Raw genomic sequence first — 26,377 nt, 5'->3', positions numbered from 1 at the left:
GGTTCCTGTTATTTTTTCACTGTTCGAGTATTGCATAAATTGATGTATTTTAGTATATTTGACCAATACATTAAATTTAAGCAACATCATCTTAAAAAAGAAAAAGTTTACTGAAGAAACATATGCTCTCCCATGTTTACTGTAGCATTATTCACAATAGCCAATATACATATAAAATGTTATTTAGACATGAGAAAAAAGAAAGTTCTGCCATTTGGAATAATATGGATGGACCTTGATGATATTATGCTAAGAAAGATAAGTCAGAGAGAGAAAGACAAATATTGTATGATATCTTTTATACGTGGAATCTAAAAAAGAAAAACAGATACTGTTACCAGAAACTGGGAGGGGAGTGGGAAAATGAGAGAGATGTTGTTTAAGTGTACATACTTTCAACTCATAGATAAATAAAGTCCTGGATACCTAATACACAATACAGTGATTACAAACAACAAAACTGTATTTTAAACATTAAACCTGCTAAGATACTAGATCTTAATTGTCCCCAACACTAGAAGAAATTATAATTATGTGATGTGACAGAGGTGTTAGCTAATGCTACAATGGCAGTCATACTACAAATCAATATGTTGTACACCTTAAATTTACACAATGTTGTATGTCAAATATATTTCAATAACAAATAATTGTCAAAAAATAACTATGGGGAGTTCCCATTGTCGCTCAGCAGGTAAAGAATCTGACTAGCATCCATGGGAATGTGGGTCTGATCCCTGGCCTTGCTCACTGGGTTAAGGATCCAGCGTTGCCACAAGCTGAGGTATAGTTTGCAGATGTGGCTTGGGTTTGGTGTTGCCATGGCTGTAGGGTAGGCCGGCAGCTGCAGCTCCAATTCGATCCCTTGTCTAGGAACTTCCATATGACATAGGTATGGCCCTAAAAAAAGAAAAAAAAAATGGAAATATGTGTGGTGAGAAATGTGTTAAATAGCTTAATTGTGGTAATCATTTCACAATGTTTATGCATGTATATGTATATCAAATCATCACACCGTACACCTCAGGTATATACACACACACACATATATACACATATACACACACACAAATATATATATATACATATATATATATATATATATATATATTTTTTTTTTTTTAGGGCTGCACCTGTGGCATATGGAAGTTCCAAGGCTAGGGGTTGAATTGAAGCTGCAGCTGCCAGCCTAAGCCACAGCCACAGAAACGTGGGATTTGAGCTGTGACTGCAACCTACACCATAGCTCGTGGCAGCACCAGTTCCTTTAATCCACTGAGCGAGGCCAGGGATCGAACCCACATCCTTATGTATACTAGTCAGCTTCTTAACCCGCTGAGCCACAATGGGAACTCCAGATATATAATTTTTTATTTTTCACTTATATCTCTAAAAGTTGGAAAAATTTTTAAGTATCCATGTCAGAACCTTAGGACACAAATCATTAATAGGGCTATGAAAATAAATATTGTAACTGAAATGAGCCTGCACTTTACTGCATCATTAATTTACTAATATCAGCCATGAAGTTAAACTGAAAAGAAACAATAAAGTTCTTAACAGTTCAGGAAATTTACTGCATATACAACCATGAAAAGGAATAGAGAGCAACATGGGCCTCGGCAAAACCACAAATTTCTTCATGTCACAGACTTTTGGAAATCATTGAACAGTAAATATCAAGTCTACAAACATAAAACCTTACTATATTTCAATTATTGTACTTATGTCATTGAACACCAATTGCTCTGATGAGAACATGAACTTCTTGCGCACAGACCCCCTTTTGTCATTTTTTTATATCAAAGTTGACCTAAAACAAATGAACCACTCCAAAAAAATTGTTGAATTGCCTCCTAATTGTTCTTTTTCCAGCCCATTCTCCTCTAAAAAATCCTGCCAGTTTTTTTTTTTTTACAAAAGTACAATTCTGATAATGTCATTTTTATTGTCCCCAAACCCTTAATGTCTGTTCATAATCTGCTTTATGGGATTATGTCCACATACCCTGTCAGGGCACACTCTGCCCTCCCTCAGCCTGTATTCCCAGTCTCACTCCCTGCCTCTCCTCTTCACACACCCTCTGCTGAAGCCATCCTGACTGTTCCTTGAACACTTTCCGATTTTCATTACTCTATGCCTTTGCAAATAGTGTTTCATCTGTTTGAAACGTCCTTCCTCTCTCATCTGCCTGGCCAACTCTTATGTATTATAAAGCTCACCTTAAATATCACCACCTTGTAGCTTTCCCTGACCCCTCACAGAATTAATATCTCCACCATTTGTTTTTTTCTGTACCAATATGTTTATTTATTCTGAAAATGGACTAAGCTAACTCAGGGGGGAGGGAAGAAGAGAAGGAAGGAGGGAGCACCCTGTCAATGGACTTACCCAAGCAGCGACTGCGGCACTACGTGTTAAGCATATTGTTCAAGCAGCAGTGGGAGGATGGGGTAGATGACCTTTAAGTCGTGAGATGCTATGGTTTCCATATTTCACACTGCGTGTCTGTGGGTTTGCGCGTGGGGGGGGGCACTGGGGGGGTAAGGACAAAGAGACACAGAAGCAGAGACAGAGATCAGAGAGGAGATGAAGGGGGACGCAGTGCAGTAAAAGCAGATGGGCGGACCCAAATTTCTTCCGCTTTACAGTTTTGCAGAGGTCTAGCCCTGCATCTAGTGCCGTGGCAAGGGGGTGGGAGAGGAGGAAAGGGGAGGGACTGCACTCCCTCTGAGCGTGCCCAGCCTTGACTGCCTGACGGATCACCTTCCGCTCCCAGGCCGCCTGTTCCTCCTCGCCGTGACTCATGCCTATTGTGCCAGGCTGGGCGCACTCCGCCCTGCAGCCCCACAGGTGGTATCGGCTAGGAAAGACAGTTCCCGCCAGGCTAGGCAGTGGAGTGCTGCACAGTGCGCCTTCCCGCCTCTCAGCCTCTGCCCCAGCAGTTCCGACCCAGCGCCAGCAGGCCTGCTCGGTCGATCTTCGAGCCGAAGATGAGGCGGGGCTGGAAGATGGCTCTGTCTGGGGGGTTACGGTGCTGCCGCCGCATACTTTCCTGGGTGCCAGTGCTGGTTATCGTCCTCGTCGTGCTCTGGTCCTACTATGCCTACGTCTTTGAACTCTGCCTGGGTAAGTGGAGATGGCACCTAGGTGGGAAAATTATGCTCCAGCATAATCGTTTGCCCTACCCTTCACACTGATGTCCCCTATGTTCTTAGCCCTCACACTGCGGTTTTCCTTTAGCTCCCTGGAGAGCTCCAGGTCTCCAACCTCTGGCTTCTCACAAAATTTCTTGCACCCTTCCGCGAGGGTCCCACCATGTCGCCATCGCTTTCTACCCAAGGTTTCTTACGTTATTTCCTGACCCTACCCGCAAGAATTTCCTGGCTGTTTCCCCTTTCTCGTATAGGACAACCACTTGTGTCTTGCGTTCTCTTTAGGGGGGCTCCCACCCTACCAAACTGAGGAAAGAACGTGCCCTGTATCCTTAAACTGTCTGCTTACACTATGAATCCCACCAATTCATCCAACTAGCAGAACCCACCACCACATTTTCTCCATTCCCTCCTCCTAGGAATCCCAACATATTTACTGTACTTTCTTATTGACTCTCCTTTATTTAAGACTAGGATTCCTCGTTTTCCTGTGATCCTCTCCGACAGGCTGAAGTGCTTCGCATTTTTTTGCCACTTGGGACCCCACAGTACACCTTGGTCCATCCCACTGGGGTCTCCACTTTTTACAAAGTGATAAGCCCTCAATTCCTCTTTCCCCGTGGGCTTCACCATTTTCTCATCTTCTCCAGTGGAATGGGAGTCCTACAATATATCCTGACCTGTCCCCTCACATTAAAGGCCTTGATTTTGTCACACTGGAGCTCCCCTTAGTCTCCAGCCTTCCTACTTTGAGAAGTATTTTTTCCTTCCATTAGGGGTCTGAAATTATTTTCTGACACCTAATACTAATCATTCTGCTTTTATCACCTATGGTCCTGCTTTGCTCACTGTCTTCTCACACTAGAGTATCCTCTTTATCCTCCCACAAGGGTTCCCACAATATCTCCCGTATCTCTTCCAAGTGCCATTACTTTTCTTTTTTTTTTTTTTTGAGGAGATTTACTTTTTTATTTTGTGATTTTTATTTTTCCATTATAGTTGATCTACCGTATTCTGTCGATTTCTACTGTACAGCAAAGTGACCCAGTCATTCATATATATATATATATTCTTTTTCTTACATTATTCTTTTTCTGTCACAAGTAGCTAGATATAGTTCCCAGTACTATACAGCAGTATCTCATTACTTATCCATTCCAAAGACAATAGTTTGTGTCTATTAACCCCAGACTCCCAGTCCATCCCACTCCCTCCTCCTCCCTCTTGGCAACCCCAGGTCTGTTCTCCAAGTCCATAAGTCTCTTTTCTATGGAGAGGTTCATTTGTTCTGTATACTAGATTCTAGATATAAGTGATATCATATGGTATTTGTCTTTCTCTTTCTGACTTACTTCACTTAGTATGAGAGTCTCTAGTTCCATCCATGTTGCTGCAAATGGCATTATTTTGTTCTTTTTTATGGTTGAGTAGGATTCCATTGTGTATATATACCACAGCTTCCTAATCCAATTGTCTGTCAATGGACATTAGGGTTGTTTCCATGCCTTGGCTATTGTGAATAGTACTGCAATGAACATATGGGTGCAAGTAACTTTTTCAAGGAAAGTTTTGTCTGGATATATGCCCAAGAGTGACATGGCTGGGTCATATGGTAGTTCTATGTTTAGTTTTCTGAGGAATCTCCATACTGTTTCCATAGTGGTTGTACCAATTTACATTTCCACCAACAGTGTAGGAGGGTTCCCTTTTCTCCACACCCCCTCCAGCACTTGTTATTTGTGGACTTATTAATGATGGCCATTTGGATTGGTGTGAGGTGGTACCTCATAGTAGTTTTGATTTGCATTTCTCTAATAATCAGTGATGTTGAGCATTTTTTCATGTGCTTGTTGGCCATCTGTATATCTTCTTTGGAGAAATGTCTATTCAGGTCTTTTGCCCACTTGTCAATTGTCTTGGTTTTTTTGCTGTTGAGTTGTATAAGTTGTTTGTAATTTATTTTAATTTTAATTTTAGAGATTAAGCCCCTGTCATTTGCATCATTTGAAACTATTTTCTCCCATTCTGTAAGTTGTCTTTTTTTTTATGGTTTCCTTTGCTGTGCAAAAGCTTGTCGGTTTGATTAGTTCCCATTTATCTATTTTTGCTTTTATTTCTGTTGCCTTGGGAGACTGACCTGAGAAAACATTTGTACGGTTGATGTCAGAGAATGTTTTGCTTATGTTCTCTTCTAGGAGTTTGATGGTGTCTTGTCTTATATTTAAGTCTTTATGCCATTTTGAATTTATTTTTGTGCATGGTATGAGGGTGTGTTCCAGTTTCATTGATTTACATGTGGCTGTCCAGTTTTCCAGTACCACTTGCTGAAGAGACTGTCTTTTCCCCATTTTATATTCTTGCCTCCTTTGTCAAACCATTACTTTTCTAATGATAATCTTCCCTTGCAATCTTTTTTGAAACCAACTCCCCACCTCCTGAAGTCCTCTTCCACTGTTAGCCCCACATTTTGCCACCCTCTTTCTCTGGGTTTCTTCTTATTTTTTTCTTACTTCCTTCTAGGATTGCGCTTGTCCCATGTCTTCTCAAACTAGGGAAACATCATCCTTTCCTACTGGGGTTTCTGGTATTTCCTGCCTTTTCCAGTGGGAATCTTATTTCTCATCCCCTCTAATTAGACCACCCTTTTATAAATCTGGGGTTTCCTCTTGTACCCTGTCCTGTAAACACTAGGGAGTATTTCATTCCCTCCATATTTATAAAATGGTTCCCATTGTGCATCTTATGCTTTCATATTCAGAATCCCAAGGTATTTCCTGACACAAATCCCAAGGCCCTATCCTGTATTTTCCCCACCTGAATCACCCCCTCCCCCACCCCATCTTTATCCCTAATGGCCTTATAGTGTTCTTATCAATTCATAATGGAGTTTTCATACTATATCCTGTCTCCTCACAACAGAACCTCTGCTCTTCTCACAGTGAGATCTCCCCTTCCTTCTCACATAAAAGAATCCCCATCTCTTCTCAAAGGAGATTCCACTTAAAGTTATTGTCACTTCAGTTCTAGAATTCCACTTCTAACACCCTTAAACTTGTTTTGTACAATGTCCCTATTCATTCAGTGTGAATTTCCAGTATATTTCCAATCTCCTCACAGTAGGACTCCTATTTGTCCTATTGGACATCCTCTTACTCCCAAGTCCTTGTAAGACTCCTGTATTTCTTCATACCAAATTCATCTCATCTTAAAAATTATGGTTAAGATCCTGCTTTTTCTAACCCCAGGACCTGACTCTACCTATAATTTCCATCTATTACATATTTGACAAAGTGATAGTTTACTCTGAGTAAACTGGGATTAACCAGGGAGGCAAAAGATAACCCTCTTTTCCAATACTTTCTTCTAATCAACTCTGTATCATAGTTTAAATTTTCCTCATCCCCTCCTTAGATTTATTGTGGAAAATGAAGAAAGAGCTATTAAAAATAAATTCAATTAGTTGCTTTTATAGATACAAATTTAAGCAGTTGTTCTTTTTATCTCAGTCTGGTATGGAGGTGCATTAAATGGGCTACATAATGACTGAGAAATTTTTCTATTCTCAGACCTCACCACTTCACCTTTTTAAAAATGATTGGTTGAAGGATTGAAGGGTTAAAAGTTCAGCTCCATTATTATTTCTCCTAGGATTAATGCCATATTGTAAACACTATCAAACGTATTTTGGAGTTTTTCAGTATTGACTTATTTGAGCTTTGTCAAGCAATCTTAAAACTTAATAATGGCTACCACTTATATAAGTTCTTAATCTGTGCCAGGCAAGGTTCTAAGTACTGTAGATACATCATTAACTCTCTACGTGTTAACTAATTTGATATTAGCACTAATCATACAAAGCAGGTATCATTACTGTCCCCATTGTGTAGATGTGCAAACTGAGGTAACGGTCAAATTAGAATTAGTGCAAATAATCAGCTTTTTACAAGTTCTTATTAAGTTATATAATATTTAAAGGTGAAAAGAAGCTTATTTATTTTATTTAACATATTGGTAGAGCATTTATTTATCACATGCTAGACACTTTTAAATTACCACATGCACGCGTGCACGCTCACACACACACACAATCCTCATAACAACCTTATGAGGTTTGTACTATCATTATGCCCACTTTGAAGACAAGAAAACTGAAGCACAGACAGATTAAGAAGCTTGCTTAAGGTCACAGATCTAGTATATGACCAATCTTGGTAACCCAGACAGTACAGCTCCATAGTCCATGCTTTAACCACTACTTAACTCAGTCTACTTTCAACTAACACAAAGGTCAAAGCTTACGATTCTCAGCCTACATGTAGCCTACAGATGTGTTTCATTTGTCCTGCACAGTATTTTCTTAACATTTTGCATCAGATACCATTGCTTAAAAATCAGGAGAATAAAGGTTGCCTTGATTTCCAATTGTGGCTCCACCAGTCCATCCTGTCATCTTTGACAAACGAGTGGCCTTGGTTTCAGAAAGTTTAAATCAATTTTTCCTAAAGTCACACATTTAGTAAATAATGGAGAATTAGCTATCAAAGCTGCCTGATAACCAAAGCAATACAACCAAAATAACAGATTTGAGTTTCAGTATGACTCAAAAAGTAATATTAAGGACATAACCTCTTTATAGAAACAGAACCTGATGTCTTTCTCCCAAATGTTAGGTTAGAGTTGAAGTCAAAAGTGGTATTTTTGTCTTATAAATCTTAGAGTTTGGATTCTGCCACTTACTGATTAGGAGGCCTGAAGCAAGTTACCTAACTCTCTCAACTTTATAGTCACCTCACTTGCACTTTACTTATATGGTAGTTCATTCATACCATAAATACTTCCTTAGTACCTACTATATGCCATTATAGCACTGATGTGAGATTTAAATAATGTGGTGCATGAAAAGCATGCATCAAAGTTGACAGCACATTGTAGGAGCACATTGTAGGAGCTGTGCCCATGGCATGTGGAAGTTCCTAGGCTTGGGATCAAACCTGAGCCACAGCAGCAATTCCAGCCACTGCAGTGAAAATGCCAGATCCTTAACCTGCTGTGTCACAAGGGAACTCCTATTACTATTATCAATGGGGATATGAGGGATTCTGCTTGGCCAAGAAAATAAGAAACTTAGACTTTTAGCCAAGGAGAAAAGTAATGGTATTTTTTAGGTACAATTCACATAGCATAAAATTAACCATTTAGAACATTCAATTTAGTGGCATTTATACATTCACTGTGTTGAACAACCATCACTAATACCTAGTTCCAAAATACTTTAATCACCCCAGAAGAAATCTTCATAGGCATTATAAATAGTCATTCTCCTTTCACTCCTTCCTCTAGTCCCTATCAACCACTAATCTGTGTTCTATCTCTATGAATTCTGGATGTTTCACATAAATGGCATCATATAATATATGTCCTTTTGTGCCTGGCTTCTTTCATTTGGTGTAATGTTTTGGAAGTCTATCCACATTGTAATATGTAACAGTGCTTCATTTCTTTTTATGGCTAAATAATATCCCATTGTATACCACACTTTATCCATTCATTCATTGATGGTTGATGGACATTTGTGTTATTTCCACCTTTTGTCTCTTCTGAATAGTGCTGCTATAAACATTCATGTACAAGTATTTGTTTGAATACTTGTTTTCAATTCTTTTGTGTAAATACAAGGGTGGAGGGTGGTAACAGCTTGGCTATAAGTTAATTCTATGTTTAAATTTTTAAAATAAGTTCTATTGGAGGGTAGTTGACTTACAAAGCTGTGTCAGAGTCAGATATACAACAAAGTAAACAAGTTATACATATACATGTATTCATTCCTCTTCAGATTCCCCTCCACAGTATCAGATAGATTGCCCTATGCTATAGAGTAGGTCTCTGTTACCCATTTTTCTGTATATAGTAGTGTGTTCATATCAATCCCACCCCACCCCCCATAGGAACCTCCAAACTCTTTTCTAGAATCTTACATTTTTACGAGTAAAGTTGGAGGGTTCCAATTTCTCCACATCCTCACCAAAACTTATTTTCCTTTTTTAATTATAGCCATTATAGTGTGTATGAAGTAGTGTTTCATTGTGATTTTGATATGCACTTCCCACATGACTTTTCATGTGTTTGTTGGTCATTTATATATCTTATTTAAAGAAATGTCTATTCAAGTCCTTTGCCTATTTTTTTTCTTTTGCTTTTTTTAGGGCCGCACCTGCAGCATATGGAGGTTCCCAGGCTAGGAGTCCAATCAGAGCTATGGCTACCAGCCTACACCATAGCCACAGCAACATCAGATCAGAGCCATGTCTGCGACCTACACCACAGGTCACAGCGACTGCAAGATCCTTAACCCAGTGAGTGAGACCAAGGATTGAACCTGCAACTTCATGGTTTCTAGTCGGATTTGTTTCTGCTGCACTATAACGGCAACTCCCCTTTGCCCATTTTTAATTGGGTTACTTATCTTTTTGTTGTTGAATTATAAGAGTTCCTTCTGTATTTTGAATACTCAACCCTTATCAGATAAATGATTTGCAGATATTGTCTTCCATTCCATGAGTTGTCTTTTCACTTTCTTAACAGTATCATTTGATACACAAAGGTTTTAATTTTAATAAAGTTCAATTTATCTATATTTTTTGTTTGTTGCCTATGTTTTTGGGATCATATCTCAGAATCCATTGCCAAATGTAGGATCATAAAGATTTACTCCTGTGTTTTCTTCTAAGAGTTTTGTAGTTTTAACTCTTACATTTAGGTCTTTGATCCATTTTAAAAATGTTTGTATATTCTGTGAGGGAGGAGTCCAGGTTCATTCTTTTGCATGTGGCTATGCAGTTGTCCAAGCATTATTTATAGAAGAGGCTGTTTTTACTCAATTGAATAGTACTGTCGAGATTGTCAAAAACCAATTGACTATAGATGTATGGATTTATTTCTTTATTCTTAATTCTATCCCTTTGATTCATTTGTCTATTCCTCTGACAGTACCACACTTACTTTGATTTCCATACCTTTGTTTCAAGTTTGAATTCAAGAAGTGTGACTCCTCCAACTTATTTTTCTTTTATAAGATTGTTTTGGTTAGGATCTCTTGTAATTCCAAATGAGGTTTAGGATCAGCTTTTCCACTTCCGCAGAATAGTCATTGGAATTTTGATAAAGATTGCAATGAATCTGTGTATTGTCTTGAAGAGAAATGCCATCTTAAAAATCAAGTCTTCCAATCCATGCAGATAGAATGTCTTTTAATTTATTTATATCTTCGATTACTTTCAGCATTGTTTTGGAATTTTAAGTTTATAAGTCTTGAGCCTTCTTGGTTAAATTTTATTCTTAAGTATTTTACTCCCTTTGATGCTATTATAAATAGAATAGCTTTCTTAATTTCCTTTTCTGATTGCTCACTGCTCACGCATAGAAATAAAACTTATATAGAGTGTTGATCTTGTGTTCCGCAGCCTTGCTGAATTTGTTGATTGGTCCTAAGAGTGTTTTATTTTTGGTGCATTCTTTAGGGTTATTTGTACCTAGGATCATATCATCTGCAAATAAAAATAATTTTATTTCTTCTTTCCAATTTGGATGATTTTTTTCCTTTTCTTGCCTAACTGCACTGGCTAGAAATGTCAGTACAATGTTGAAAAGAATTGATCAAAATAGACATCCTGACCTTGTTTCTTATCTGAAGGAGAAGATTTCAACCTTTTGCCACTGAGTAAACTCTTAACTGCGGGTTTTACATAAGTGCTCCTTATCCAGTTAAGGAACTTCTATTCCTAGTTTCTTGAGCATTTTTTTTTTCATGAAAGTGTGGGGAATATTGTCAAATGCTTTTCTAACATCAATTGAAATGAATATGTGGGTTTTTTTCCTTCGTTCTATTAATCTAGTGTATTACATAATTGATTTTTGTGTGTTGAATTACCCCTTACATTTCTTGGATACATCTCACTTGATTATGGTATGTAATCCTCTAATAAGCATATTATTAGAGGATTATTGAATTTAGTTTGCTAGTAATTGCTAATTGCTAATTGTGGTTTTGCACTTATATTCATAAGCGATATATGTAACTTTCTTTTCTTGTCATGTTTTTATCTGGCATGGGTGTCAGGAAAATTCTAGCCTCATAGAATGAGTTAGGAAGTGTTCTCTTCAATTTTTTGTAAGAGTTTGAAGAGGATTTGTGTTAATTCTTTAAATAGTTGGTACAGTTTACCAGTAAAGCTGTCTTGTCTTGGCTTTTCTTTGTTGGAAAGTTTTGGTTACTGATTCAATCCTTTACTTGTTAAAAATCTGCTCAGATTTTCTCTTTCTCCTTGGGTTAGTTTTGGTGGTTTCCGTGTTTATAGGAATTTATCCATTTCATCTAGATCATCTAATTTGTTAGCATAAATTTGTGTCTACTATTCTATTATAATCCTTTACATTTATGTAGGTTCTCTATTAATATATCCACTTTCATTTATGATATAAATAATTTGTCTTTTTTTTTTTTTGCCATTTCTTGGGCCACTCCCACGGCATATGGAGGTTCTCAGGCTAGGGGTCTAATCGGAGCTGTAGCTGCCAGCCTATGCCAGAGCCACAGCAATGCGGGATCTGAGCCATGTCTGCGACCTACACCACAGCCCACGGCAACGCCGGATCGTTAACCCATTGAGCAAGGGCAGGGATCAAACCCACAACCTCATGGTTCCTAGTCGGATTCGTTAACCACGGCGCCACGACGGGAACTCCGATATAAATAATTTGAGTCTTCTTTTTTCTAGTCAAGTTTAGTTAAAGGCTCACTATGCTGCACAGCAGAAATTGGCCCGACACTGTAAATCAACTATAATTTAATTTTAAAAATTTAAACACTTCAAAAAATAAAAACATATATACCCTATTTTTATAAATGTAAATTTTGTTTGCTTTTCAGAATCCCAATATTCAGTTTCCAGATTTCTGCAAAAGTTTATCCTGATAGTTTTTGCCACTTCATCCATGTCTTTTAGGGAGGGACAAAAGCCTGGAATTCCCTACCCTGCAATTTTTTTTGGGCCATGCCCATGGCATGCTGAAGTTCCTGGGCCAGGCATCAAACCCAAGCCACAGCAGTGACAACACTGAATCCTTAACCATTAGGCCACCAGGGAACTCCCATACTCTGCCATTTTTGATGATTAACAGTATCCATTTTGAAATTAAAATTAAAAGATCCAGGAAATAATTCTGCTGAGAAGCTAGAAACTCTTCAAAGAGACTCAGAGGAAATGAAAACTGATAAGGCAAAACAAACAAACAAACCAAAAAAACAACCAGAAGTTCACTACCTAACTAATGTCTAAATGTCCTCTACAACATTTCCAGATGTTTACAACGGGAAACTCATTCCTCAATGCTTCCACTCATTTTCTTTTATATTACTCAATGAATTTATTACATTTATAGTTGTACAGTGATAATCACAACCCCATTTTATAGCATTTCCATCCCAAACCCCCAGCGCATCCCCCCACCCCCCAACCTGTCTCCTTTGGAAACCATAAGTTTTCAAAGTCTGTGAGTCAGTATCTGTTCTGCAAAGAAGTTCATTCTGTCCTTTTTTCAGATTCCACATGTCAGTGAAAGCATTTGATATTGGTGTCTCATAGACTGACTGACTTCACTTAGCATGATAACTTCGAGGTCCATCCATGTTGCTAAAAATGCCAGTGTTTCATTCCTTTTAATGGCTGAGTAACATTCCATTGTGTATATGTACCACATCTTCTTGATCCGCTCCTCTGTCGATGGACATTTAAGTTGTTTCCACGTCTGGGGTATTGCAAATAGTGCTGCAATGAACATTGGAGTACATGTGTCTTTTCAAGTTATGGTTTTCTCTGGATAGATGCCCAGGAGTGGGATTGCTGGATCAAATGGTAATTCTCTGTTTAGTTTTCTGAGGAATCTCCATACTGTTTTCCACAGTGGTTGCACCAGTTTGCATTCCAACTAACAGTGTAAGAGTTTTCTCTTTTCTCCACACCCTCTCCAGCACTTATTGTTTATAGACTTTTTGATGACGGTAATTCTGGCTGGTATAAGATGGTACCTCAGTAGTTTTGATTTGCGTTTCTCTAATAATAAGTGATGTTGAATATCTTTTCACGTGTTTTTTTGTCCATCTGTATGTCTTCTTTGGAGAACTGTGTGTTTAGAGCTTCTGTCCATTTTTTGACGGGGTTGTTTTGTTTTTTGGTATGTAGCTCCAGAAGGTGTTTATAAATTTTGGAGATTAATCCCTTGTCAGTCGATTCATTTGCAAATATTGTCTCCCATTCTGTGGGTTGTCTTTTCATTTTGGATAGGGTTTCCTTTGCTGTTAAAAAAACTTTTAAGGTTAATTAAGTCCCATTTGTTTATTTTTGTTTTGATTGTCATTAATCTAGGAGGTGGATCTAAGAAGATATTGCTGTGGTTTATGTCGAAGAGGGTTCACCTATGTTTTCCTCTAAGAGTTTTATAGTCTCTGGTCTTATATTTAGATCGTTAATCCATTTCGAGTTTATTTTTGTGTATGGTGTTAGGAAGTGTTCTAATTTCATTCATTTCCATGTGGCTGTCCAGTTTTCCCAGCACCACTTATTGAACAAACTGTCCTTTCTTCATTGTATATTCTTGCCTCCTTTGTCATAGATTAGTTGACTGTAGGTGTGGGGGATTAATTCTGGGCTTTCTATTCTGTTCCACTGATCTATATTTCTGTCTTTGTGCCAGTATCATATGGTTTTGATGACTGTTGCATTGTAGCATAGTCTGAAGTCAGGGAGCCTGTTTCCTCCAGCTCCATTTTTCTTTCTCAGGATGTCTTTGGCTATTCTTGGTCTTTTGTGCTTCCAAACAAACTTCAAAATATTGTTTGAGTTCTGTGAAAAATATCCTTGGTAATTTGATAGGAATTGCATTGAATCTGTAGATTGCCTTGGGTAGTATAGTCATTTTGATGATATTCACTCTTCCAACCCAGGAGCATGGTGTGTCTTTACATCTATTTGTGTCATCTTTGATTTCTTTCATCAGTGTCTTATAGTTTTCAGACTACAGGTCTTTTGTCTCTTTAGGTAGATTTACACCTAGGTATTTTATTCTTTTGGATGCGATGGTAAACGGGATTGCTTCCCTAATGTATCTTTCTGATCTTTTGTTGTTAGTGTATAGAAATGCCATTGATTTCTGTGTATTAATTTTGTATCCTGTGACTTTGCCAAATTTATTGATGAGCTCTAACAGTTTTCTAGCAGAGTCTTTAGGATTCTCTAGGTATAGTATCATGTCATCTGCAAATAGTGATAATTTTATTTCTTGCTCTTCAATTTGGAATCCTTTTATTTCTTTTACTTCTCTGATTGCTGTGGATAGGACTTCCAAAACTATGTTGAATAGTAGTGGCAAGAGTGGATATCTTTCTCTTGTTCCTGTTCTCAGGGGGAATTATTTCAGCCTTTCACCATTGAGAATGATGTTAGCTCTGGGTTTGTCATATATGGCCTTTATGATGTTGAGGTAGGTTCCCTCTATGGGTTTTGGATTTTATCAAAGGCTTTTTTTTGCATCTATTGAAAGGATCATATGGCTTTTATTTTTTCAGTTTATTAATGTGGTGTATCACACTGAATGATTTGCAGATATTGAAGAATCCTCGCATCCCTGGGATAAATCCCACTTGATCATGATGTACAATCCTTTTAAGGTATTGTTGGATGTGGTTTACTAGTATTTTGTTGAGGATTTTTGCATCTATGTTCATCAGTGAAATTTGCCTGTAATTTTCCTTTTTTGTGGTATCTTTGTCTGGATTTGGTATCAGGTTTATGGTGGCCTCATAGAATGAGTTTGGGAGGATTCCTTCCTCTGCAACTTGTGAAATAGTTTCAGAAGGAGAGGTATTAGCTCTTCTCTAAATGTTGGATAGAATTCACCTGTGAAGCCATCTGGTCCTGGACTTTTGTTTGTTGGAAGTTTTTAATCACAGTTTCAATTTCAGTACTTGTGATTGGTTGGTTCATCTTTTCTATATCATCTTGGTTTAGTCTTGGAAGATTGTACTTTTCTAAGATTTTGTCCATTTCTTCTAAGTTTTCCGTTTGATTGGCATATAGTTGCATATAGTAGTCTCTTATGATCCTTTGTATTTCTGTGATGTGCAGTGATACTTCTCCTTTTTCATTCCTACTTTTATTGATTTGAGTCCTCTCTTTTTTGTTTGATGAGTCTGGCTAGGGGTTTATCAATTTTTGTTGATCTCTTCAGAGAACCAGCGTTTAGTTTCATTGATCTTTTTTTCTAGGTATTTTTAAATTTCCTCTTTGAAGGAAGACAGTGATCCATTGGTTGTTGAGTAGCATGTTGTTTCGTCTCCACGTGTTTGTGTTTCTTGCAGGTTTTTTCTTGTTGTTGATTTCCAGTCACATAGCATTGTTGTCAGAAAAGATGCCTGATATGATTTCAATGTTCTTAAAGTTACCGAGGTTGGATTTGTAGCCCAGGATGTGATCATCTTAGAGAATGTTCCATGTGCACTTGAGAAGAATGTGTATTCTGCTGCTTTTGGATGGAATGTCCTATAAATATCTATTAAGTCCATCTGGTCTAATGCTTCATTCAGGGCCTGTGTTTCCTTATTGATTTTCTGTCTGGATGATCTGTCCATTGCTGTAAGTGGGGTGTTCAAGTCCCCCACTATGATTGTGTTATTGTTGATTTCTCCTTTTCAGGTTGTTAGCAGTTGCCTTATATATTGTGGTGATCCTATGTTGGGTGCGTAGATATTTAAAAGTGTTATATCTTCTTCTTGGATTGATCCTTTGATCATTAGGTAGTGTCCTTCCTTGTCCCTTAAAATGTTCTTCATCGTAAGGTCTATTTTGTCTGATATGAGTATTGCTACTCCAGCTTTCTTTTGATCCCCGTTTGCATGGAATATTTTCTTCCATCCTTTTACATTCAATTTGTATGTGTCCCTAGAAGTGAAGTGGGTCTCTTGAAGACAGCATATATATGGGTCTTGTTTTTGCATCCATTCAGCCAGTCTCTGTCTTTTGGTTGGGGCATTTAGTCCACTAACATTTAAGGTAATTATTGATATGTATATTCTTATTGCCATTTTATTAACTGTTTTGGATTTGTTTTTGTTGCTCTTTTTCTTCCCTTCTTTTCTTGTTCTCTCCTCTTGTGGTTTGATGACTAGCTTTAGTGTTGTATTTGAGTTGATTTTTCTTATTTGTTTGTGTATCAATTGTAGATTTTTGGTTTGCAGTTGCCCTGAAGTTTTGATATAGGGGTCTATATATATACGAGATTGTTTTAAGTTGTTGGTCTCTTAAGTGCAAGTGCACTTCCACTCTCCTGCATTTGTACACATCTCTTCTCATGATTTCTGACTTTGGTAGCATAATTGTGCATGGATGATTTTGTATATTTACTGTATATATGCCTTTACTGGTGAGCCTTCTCATTTGTGGTATCTTTGTTTCTGGTTGCGGCCTTTTCTTTTCTGCCTAGAGAAGTTCCTTTAGTATTTGTTGGAAAGCTGGTTTAGTGGTGCTGAATTCTCTTAGCTTTTGCTTATCTGTGAAGCTTTTGATTTCTCCTTCAAATCTGAATGAGAGCCTTGCTGGGTAAAGGAATCTTGGTTGGAGGTTTTTTCCTTTCCTCACATTAAGTATATCATGCCACTCCCTTCTGGTCTGCAGAGTTTCCACTGAAAAATCTGTCGATAACCTTATTGGGGTTCCCTTGTATGTTATTTCTTTCTTTTCCCTAGTTGCTTTCAAGATTTTCTCTTTGTCTTTAATTTTGGATTCTTTGATTAATTCTTCTACTCTGGCTGGTTATTGTCATCATTGTCATTGTTGTCATCATCATCAGTTTCTCTTTAATTGAACTGAAATGTGTTGACCTACGGCTTTTATCCATTGATTCTCTTTCTGCCCTCTATTTTTGGATCGTGTAAACCAATACCACTTGCGAATGATAGTCATAAAATTACTTAAAGACAGCTTGGATACTTCACCAGTTCCCACTCATTTTTCTGTGTATACATTGTCTCATTCTAATATCTGCGAAGCAGTGGATGATCCCTTTCCCTCACTCACAGGTGTTGTAGCAAGTGGTCAACAAATGAGAGTTAGGACCTCAACTTTTTGTTTAGCCAGAGAGGTAGAGATATACCAAACAGCAATTTGTCAACTACTCTTTTTTTAAATATGTTCTTTTTTATTGAAGTAGATTGACTTACAGTATTATATTGCTTTCAGTCATACAACATATTAATTGGGTATTTTTATACATTACAAAATGATCACCAGAAATCTAGTGACCATCTGTTGCCATACAAAGTTATTAAAATGTTATTGACTATATTCCCCCTACTGTACATTTCAGTCCCTGTGATATATAATTGGAAGTTTGTACCTCTTAATCTCCCTCACTTACTTAACTCATCTCCACCCTCCTATTCTCTGGCAACCACATGCTGTTCTTTCTATGAGTCTGGTTAGTTTTATTTTTTAGATTTCACACACACACACACACACACACACCCCACACCTTTTTAATTTATTCATCTATTGATGGACATTTCGGCTGCTTCCATATCTTGGTTATTACAAATAATGCTGCAATGAATGTATGGGTGCATATATCTTTTCAAATGAGCATTTTTGCTTTCTTCAGAAAAATATTCAGAAGTGGAATTTCTGTATCATGTTGTAGTTCTACTTTTAATTTTTTGAGAAATCTCTATACTGTTTTCCACCGTAGCTGTTCCAATTTACATTACCACCAATAGTGTACAAGTGTTCCCTTTTCTCTACATCCTCACCAACAATTTTTTATTTATCATCTTTTTGATAATAGCCATTCTGACAGGCATGAGGTGATACCTCATTGCATTTTTGATTTGCATTTCTCTGGTGATTAATGATGTTGTGCATCTTTTCATGTGCCCTTTGGTCATCTGTATATCTTATTTTTTTAAAAAAAAATTTATTAAGATTGTTCTCCAAGCAACTGTGCTCTCTCTAATTCTATTTTAAAGAAATTTTATTAACCCGATTCAGGGCCTAGTGGAACCGATGTACTCATACAACATGTATGTGCAAAGTCATGAAGTCCAAGGTTGACCCACCAAGACTTTGTTTCCACTGCCATTTGTTTTGTTAGAATAGAGCATGTACTTCTTTCAAACATTCTTAATCAGGATTCTTTAACTGGAAAGAAAAAAAAAAAAGAAACTGATATCAATCTCCAGGCCAGTGTATTAGGAAAACGACATTATCTGGTAAGATTTAAGCAGAGACAAAAATGGAACAGTTTTAACAAAGTCCATTCAAATGATCATTAAAAGAAGCCTTTTTAAGACTCAGCAAAAATAGACCTGTAGATAAAAACTTATGACTAATTAAGAACCTGAGGATATAAACCCTAGAATATAGTCTCATTCTCTGTTCATATTTTTCCCCTTTTATGACTGTTAAGTGTTTACCACTGTGTATGAAAATCACTTTAATAGCTTCTGAAGATTAAGTGTCATGCCTTATAATTTCACTTTATTTTGGTACCTAGTACACATGCACACAAATGTTGGTATTGAGTAAAGACAGGTAGTCCCCACTTTGTACAAATGACAGAAATTTTACATATATATATATATATATATATATATATATATATATATATATATATACTGTTTATCACAGTAAACCAGCAAAGAAATGACTGCGTAGGGTAGACATAGTACATGGGAAAAGCCCTGGAGACTGGAATTTTTTTTTTGTCTTTTTTAGGGCCAAACCCACAGCATATGGAAGTTCCAGGCTAGGGGTTGAATTGGAGCTATAGCTGCCAGCCTACACTACAGCCGCAGCAACACCAGATCCCAGTCGCGTCTGTGACCTACACCACAGCTCATGACAATGCCAGATCCTTAAATCACTGAGTGAATCCAGGGATCAAACCCATATCCTCCTGGGTACTGGTTGGTTTCATTACTGCTGAGCCACGACAGGAACTCCAAGACTGGAACTTAGTTCTAACTCCATCACTGGCTTGCTCTAAGACCTTGGTGAAACCATTTGATACTACTCTAATCCATTTTTCCCATCTGTAAAATGAGACGGGTAAGCCAGATAATAGCTAAAGTCCCTTCCAGTTTTATATTCTATGAAATCTTAGTTCAAATATAATAATTAATATTCATTAAGCACTTGCCTTGGGCTAGATACTATGCTAAACAGCATTTACATGCATTAATTCATCTAATTTTCAAGTAACCTGGTAAGGTAGGTAATGTTTAGGGAAGTTAAAGAACTTACCCAGGGTCACAAAATAATGCAACTGGGTTTCTAACCCTGAAAATCTGACTTCAGGGCTGGCCTGCAAGCTATATTACCTCTAAATATACAAGAGAAACTTGTTTTTTATAGATGTTCTACAGTGAATACTTTGGAAAAATGAATAATCATTTCCTAATTTATCAGCTTTTAATTCTTACTACTGTGTTATATAGCTTGAGTGTTTCCATTTGTTGGCTTTTCTAAAAATCAGATTATAATTGTATCTGTTTAATGAGCAGAAATTCTTACTTAAGGTTTAAGACGAAGAAAGATTAGCAAAGGATATAATTTAATCATCCTTGCTTTCCCGTATGTTAGCAAGCTGGTGGTTTCCTAACGTATCATTGAATATATTGCTAAAAAATGATGATATGGAAAAATGGATTAGAAAAATAGCATTTCTAAATATCACTAATTTGACCTTTCTCTCTTTTTTTTCACAGTGACTGTTTTGAGCCCAGCGGAAAAAGGTAAGAGGATATCATAAATTGTTTTTGTCAGGACTGTATCCCTCTTTCTGTCTAAAAGTAAATTACATTAAAGCCTATAAATTGAGCAACTTTCCCAGGAATACACTGAAGTGAGCAGAAAGTTTAGAATGATGATTTTTAGGGAGCTTGCCCAGAGATAAAAGAGAACATATTTTCAGTAGCTCCTCTGGCTGTGGGACAGGAATTGGAAGTTACCAGGATTTATGATAGAAAAGTAGCCATTCTGCTGGCCATAGTAACCCTAGGCATTCTCTTCATTCATCACCCTTGTTCTAGGCACCTTGCCTTTCTGCTCAGTTCACCCCCTCTTCAAGGCATGGAGTAGGGGCCCCACAGGAGGGCTTTTAAGGGCTAAGTCCTTTGACATCACAGTTTCGGTACATTTACTATACTCCTCTTTCCTCCTCACCCCATCTTGGCTTGATTTGCAATTTATACTACCATTCTAAAAAGACTGAGGCAGTCTCCATTTAAAGCCATGTAAGCTAATCATGAATCTTAACAAACCTTTAGTTTTACATTTTATCAGGTATAACCATAAATATTTACACAGCTTTTAATTCTCACTTCATGGGAATCAATTGTAATTCATTAATTATCTAGTGTTAATATTATTCTGTTTTTAAAGTTCCAGCTTGCTATTACTCATTTAACTGAGGTGCTGGCTATAGAGGCTATAAAGCAGAGTAATGAGAAGACAGTAGATCACAGTAGTTAAAAGTATGAGTTCTGGATCTGAAGTGTCTAAATTCAGATCCTGGCTTTGCTACTTCCTAGTAAATTATTTGACTTACTTGTGCTCACTTTATTAATGTGTAGAATATAGATAAAAATAACACCTATTTCATAGAGTTGTGAAATTTTAATGTAGAACACTTAGGACAGTGGTGAATAAAGCACATACTGATGACTCAGAAAATGTTTGCTACTTTTGGTAGAGCCTTAGAGCAAGTCTTGAGTTGCTACTTAAGTTGTGTCAGTTCTTGATTATACTCACCTTATTTAGTTAGTGATATATTAGATACCAGGTGAGAGGGCATTGGGAGAAAAAAGTTTGGGTTATAATATGATCTTTATACTAACCTCCATACTGGATAGGAAATCTTCAATTAGTTTTATTGTGTTCTCCTTTTTTAAAATTAAAGTATTGTTGGTTCACAATATTATATTAGTGTCAGGTGTACAACAGAGTGATTCACAATTTTTATTTTATTTTATTTTGTCTTTTTACCATTTCTAGGGCCACTTCTACGGCATATGGAGGTTCCCAAGCTAGGGGTCTAATAGGAGCTGTAGCCACCAGCCTACACCAGAGCCACAGCAACGCAGGATCCGAGCCACGTCTGCAACCTACACCATAGCTCATGGCAACGCCACAATTTTTAAAAGTTATATTCCATTTATAGTTATTATAAAATATTGGCTATGTTCCCTGTATTGTACAGTATATCTTTGTAGATTGTTTGACACATAATAATTTGTGCCTCTTAATCCCCTACCCCTAAATTGTCCTTTCCCCTCCCCTCTCCCCACTGGTGACTACTAGTTCTCTATACCTGTGAGTCTGTTTCTTTTTTGTTATATTCACTAGTTTATATTTTAGATTCCAAATATAAGTGATGACATGCAATATTTGTCTTTCTCTGACTTATTTCACTAAGTATAATACCTTCCAGGTCCATTTATGTTGTTACAAATGGAAAAATTTCATCCTTTTAATTGCTGACTAGTAGTCCATTGTATTTATACACCACATCTTTACCTGTTCGTCTGTTGATATATAATTGCTTCCATATCTTGACTATTGTAAATAATACTGCTGTGAAAATTGAGGTACATGTATCTTTTTTTGATTAGTGTTTTTTTTTTCTTCAAATGTATACCCAGGAGTGGAATTGCTGGGTCATATAGTAGTTCTATTTTTAGATTTTATGGAGAAACTTCCATACTGATTTCCACAGTGACTGCACAAATTTATATTCCCACCAACAGTGTACAAGTGTTCTCTTTTCTCCACATTCTTACTGACATTTGTTATTTACGGTCTTTTTTTTGAAAGTTTTATTGAAATATAGTTGATTTACAGTGTTGTGATAATTTCTGCTGTACAACAAAGTGATTCACTTATACATGTACACACATACATTCTCCTTAAGATTCTTTTCCCAAATAGATTATCACAGAATATTAGGTAGAATTCTCTTGTACTATACAGCAGGTCCCCATTGGCCAATCATTCCATATACCTCAGTGTACATATGTCAATCCTAAACCCCAGTCCATCCCTCCCTACTTCACCTGTCCCCTTTGGTAACCATAAGTTTGTTTTCAAAGTCTATGGGTCCATTTTTGTTCTGCAAATAAGTTCATTTGTATCCTTTTTTAAGATTCCACATATAAGTGATGTATGTCATTTCACTGACTATACTTAGTACAATAATTTCTAGGTCCATCCATGTTGCTGCAAATGGCATTATTTCATTCTTTTTTATGGCTGAGTAATATTCTATTGAATATATGCACCCCATCTTCTCTATCCATTCCTCTGTTGGTGGACATTTAGGTTATTTCCATGTCTTGGCTATTGTAAGTAGTGCTGCAGTGAACATTGGGGTGCATGTATCTTTTCAAATTATGGTTTTCTCTGGATAGATGCCCAAGAGTGGGGTTACTGGATCATATGGTAACTATATTAGTTTTTTGGGGAACCTCCATTCTGTTTTCCATAGTCGTTGTACCAATTCACATTCCTATCAACAATGTAAGAGGGTCCCCTTTTCTCTGCACCTTCCCCAGCATTTATTGTTTTAGACATTTTTGATGGTGGCCATTCTGACAGGTGTGAGGTGACATCTCATTGTGGTTTTGATTTGCATTTATCTGATGATTAGTGATGTTGGGCATTTTTTCAGTTGCCTGCTGACCATCTGTATGTCTTCTTTGGGAAAATGTCTCTTCAGGTCTTCTGCCCATTTTTTAATTGGTTGGTTTTTTTTTGTTTTAGTTTATTTTGATACTGAGTTGTATGTGCTGTTTATATATTTTGGATATTAAATCCTTATCATTCATCTCATTTGCAAATATTTTCTTCCATTCTGTAGGTTGTCTTTTCATTTTGTTGGTAGTTTCCTTTGTTGTGTAAAAGCCCTTAGTTTAAATTGGTCCCATTTGTTTATTTTTGGTTGTGTTTCCTTTGCTTTAGGACACAGATTCAAAAAAATATTGCTGTGGTTCATGTCAGAGTGTTCTGCCTATGTTCTCTTCTAGGAGTTTTATGATTTCCATTCTTACATTTATGTCTTTAATACATTTTGAGTTAATTTTTGTGTATGGTATGAGAAAATGTTCTAATTTCATTTGTTTATATGTAGCTGTCCAGTTTTCCCAGCACCACTTTTTGAAGAAACTGTCTTTTCTCCATTGTATTCTTGTCTCCTTTTTTTGTAGATTAATTGGCCATAAGTGCCTGGGTAAAATATACTATTTCATATTTATTACTATAAAATTATAATGAGGACTTGGGAACCAGACAAGCTTTCTTTAAGGGCTAACCCACTTCTAAAAGAACATTATGTTGATACATTAATGTAATAATAATAATATGTAATTATAATTAATATCAATATACTGATTTATAATATTAGTATAATTTTGTTGCAAAAACAATGCTTATTGAAAATTCAAACTACAAAAATATATAAGATAAAAAATAAAGTCCTCCTCATACTACTGCCTCACCCATCAATCTCTACTCCCAGATAATTAGTATATTTGGGTTGATTTGTATCCTTCTAGATCTTTCTCTCTGTGTTTACATACAAACACAATTTTAGATGAGTATAATTTGTATAGGTTTGATTGTTTTTTTAAACTGGATGATACTATACATGTTGTCTTATGATTTACTTTTTTACTTAGTAATTTTATATCATAGATGCCTTTCCATATTAGTATATACAAACATACTTTATTCTTTTAATGACCTCAAGATATTCCATAGTATAGATATACTGTGATTTATTTAACCATTCCTTAGTGATGAACTTAAAAAATAAAACCTTATTGTTTTTCTTGATTATAAAGGTAATAGAGGAGTCCCCTGATGGCCTAGCAGTTGAGGATTTGGCATTGTCATTGCTATGGCTCAGGTTTGATCCCTGGCTCAGGAACTTCCATGTGCCACAGGTGTGGCAAAAAAATAAAATGAGATAAAATAAAATAATTAATTTTAAAAATAAAGGTAATAGATCCTCATGAAATGCAAACAATATAGAAATGGATAAAGTAGAAAGCATTAAGTCCTTTGTAGTCACTGAAGAAGTTAAGGTTGAAGCAAGATTCAGTGGTGTGTCTAGTACACACCACTTGGTAAATTTTTTTAAAATTGATAAGTTTTGCTCCTTTACATTTTGATAAGTATCTTTTGATATAGCTACATCCAAATGTACCATTTCAAAGATATGACTCTACCATACTTTAATTCACTCCTCCCCAGTGGGCTGGACAGAAACTTCCATGCTCTTGTGTCCTCCCCAAAATGTCTCCTGCAACCTCCACTTGTATCTGGCTACCATTTGGTGCAGGCATGTATGGAGCCAAAATAATGAGATATATGTGGGAGAGGAAAGATAAGCCAGATTTCAGCCAGTGCTAAATTTCCGAGATAGGATTTTGCTTCCTCCTCTACTTGTGTACCTATCAACACTGTTTTCAACCATGCAGTCTGTAACTCCAAACTCATTTAAATATGGCTAAGAGGAAAATGAAAATATTAGACTGGGAAGTAAGAATAAATAGCTAACTGTTAGAAAATCTAAGATGAAAAGACACCCAAGTAAAAGGCTCATTTTATTTCTTACTTATTTTCTTATTTCAAAATTGTTAAACTAAATATTTTTATTATTATCTATTTAACAGGTGAAGGGACTGGAGGCTCAAGATAGCTGCAACTTAACTTTTTTTTTTTTTTTTTGCTTTTAGGGCTGCACCCACGGCATATGGACGTTCCCAGGCTAGGGGTCAAATCAGAGCTGTAGAGGCCAGCCTATGCCAGAGCCACAGCAACACAGGATCTGAGCTGTGTCTGTGATCTACACCACACTTATGGCTCATGTGCCACAATGTGACCTCTCCCACTTAACTCCTTATTAAAGAGTCATAAGAAATACTACTTCAAGTGCACTTAATATGTGCCAGCCACTGCTCTAATGTGCTTTAGGTATATTAATTCATTTAATTCTCATTTATGGCCCTATGAAGTAAGTATTATCATATGATCATTTATGGATGAGAAAACTGAGTATAGAGAACATCTTTGTTTTCTCTGCCTTCCATAGCAAATTACCACAAACATGGTGACATAAACCAACAAAAATTGATTCTTTCAGGAGTTCCCATTTTGACTTAGCAGTAATGAACCCAACTAATATCCATGAGGATGTGGGTTCAATCCCTGGCCCTGCTCAGTGGATTAAGTATCTGGTGTTGCTGTGAGCTTCATTATAGGTCACAGATGCAGCTCAGATCTGCCATTGCTGTGGCTGTGGCATAGGCCAGCAGCTGCAGCTCTGATTCTACCCCTAGGCTGGCAACTTCCAAATGCCTCAGATGCGCCCCCCCCCCAAAAAAAAAGAAAGAAGGAAATTGATTCTTTCATGGTTTTGGAGGGCAAAAGTCTGATCAAGGTATCTCCAGGCAATGCTCCCTCCAGAGGCTCAAGGGGAGATTCTAAATCTTATCTCTTCCAGCTTCCAGTGACTGCCTTTGTTCCTTTGGCTTGTGGGTGCATCACTTTACCTCAGAAAAAGCCCATTTTTATATCTCTTTGATTTTTTCACGTTCATTGAGCTATAATTTACATACAATAAGAATTTCCCCATATATGCAGGTTGATGAGTTTTGACAAATGTATACAGTGATGTAAATGCCACTACCATCAAGATAGAGAATATTTAATTACCCACAAAATAGTCCCTCTGGCCCATTTGCAAGCAGTTGTATCATTCTCCACCCTGGCAACTAGTGATCTGTTTTCTGTCCCTATAGTTTAACCTTTTTCAGAATGTCATATAAAGTGAATCATACAACAAATAGCTTTTTGTATCTGTGTTCTCTCATTTAAGCAATATACATTTAAGACTCATCCCTGTCAGTGCATGTATGAATAGTTTGTTCCTTTTTATCTCCAAGTAGTATTCTATATAATAAGTGTACTACAGTTGGCTTATTCCTTCACCAGTTGGTGAGCATTTGAGTTGTTTCTACGTTTTGGCCATTATGAATAAATCTATAAGAATATCCATGTACAGGCCTTTGTGAAAATGTATTTTTATTTTTTTGTGTGTGTAAAATCCTAGGAGTAGGA

General features: G+C 36.8%; 1 protein-coding gene across 5 annotated transcripts in view; it reads left to right on the top strand.

Annotated features, from left to right (window-relative positions):
* The window catches only part of ZDHHC15 (zinc finger DHHC-type containing 15), a 99,634-nt gene continuing 75,817 nt past the window's right edge, over positions 2,561-26,377 (top strand). For 3 of the 5 annotated variants that reach the window (XR_002340576.1, XR_002340575.1, XM_021079755.1), the window contains exons 1-2: positions 2,734-3,129; positions 19,966-19,992. Coding sequence is in view for 3 of the 5 variants with exons in the window: in XM_021079755.1 (XP_020935414.1) it covers positions 2,994-3,129; positions 19,966-19,992 (163 nt within the window). In the remaining 2 variants the exon portion in view is untranslated. Of the gene's footprint in view, positions 3,130-19,965; positions 19,993-26,377 lie in introns of all 5 variants that reach the window. The other 2 variants (XM_021079754.1, XM_003135195.6) reach the window with 2 other exon arrangements.

Source organism: Sus scrofa, chromosome X (genome assembly GCF_000003025.6).
Source record: "Sus scrofa isolate TJ Tabasco breed Duroc chromosome X, Sscrofa11.1, whole genome shotgun sequence".
Lineage (NCBI taxonomy): Eukaryota > Metazoa > Chordata > Mammalia > Artiodactyla > Suidae > Sus > Sus scrofa.
Note: the sequence above shows the minus strand (reverse complement) of the source record. Positions and strands in the feature narration are given on the sequence as shown.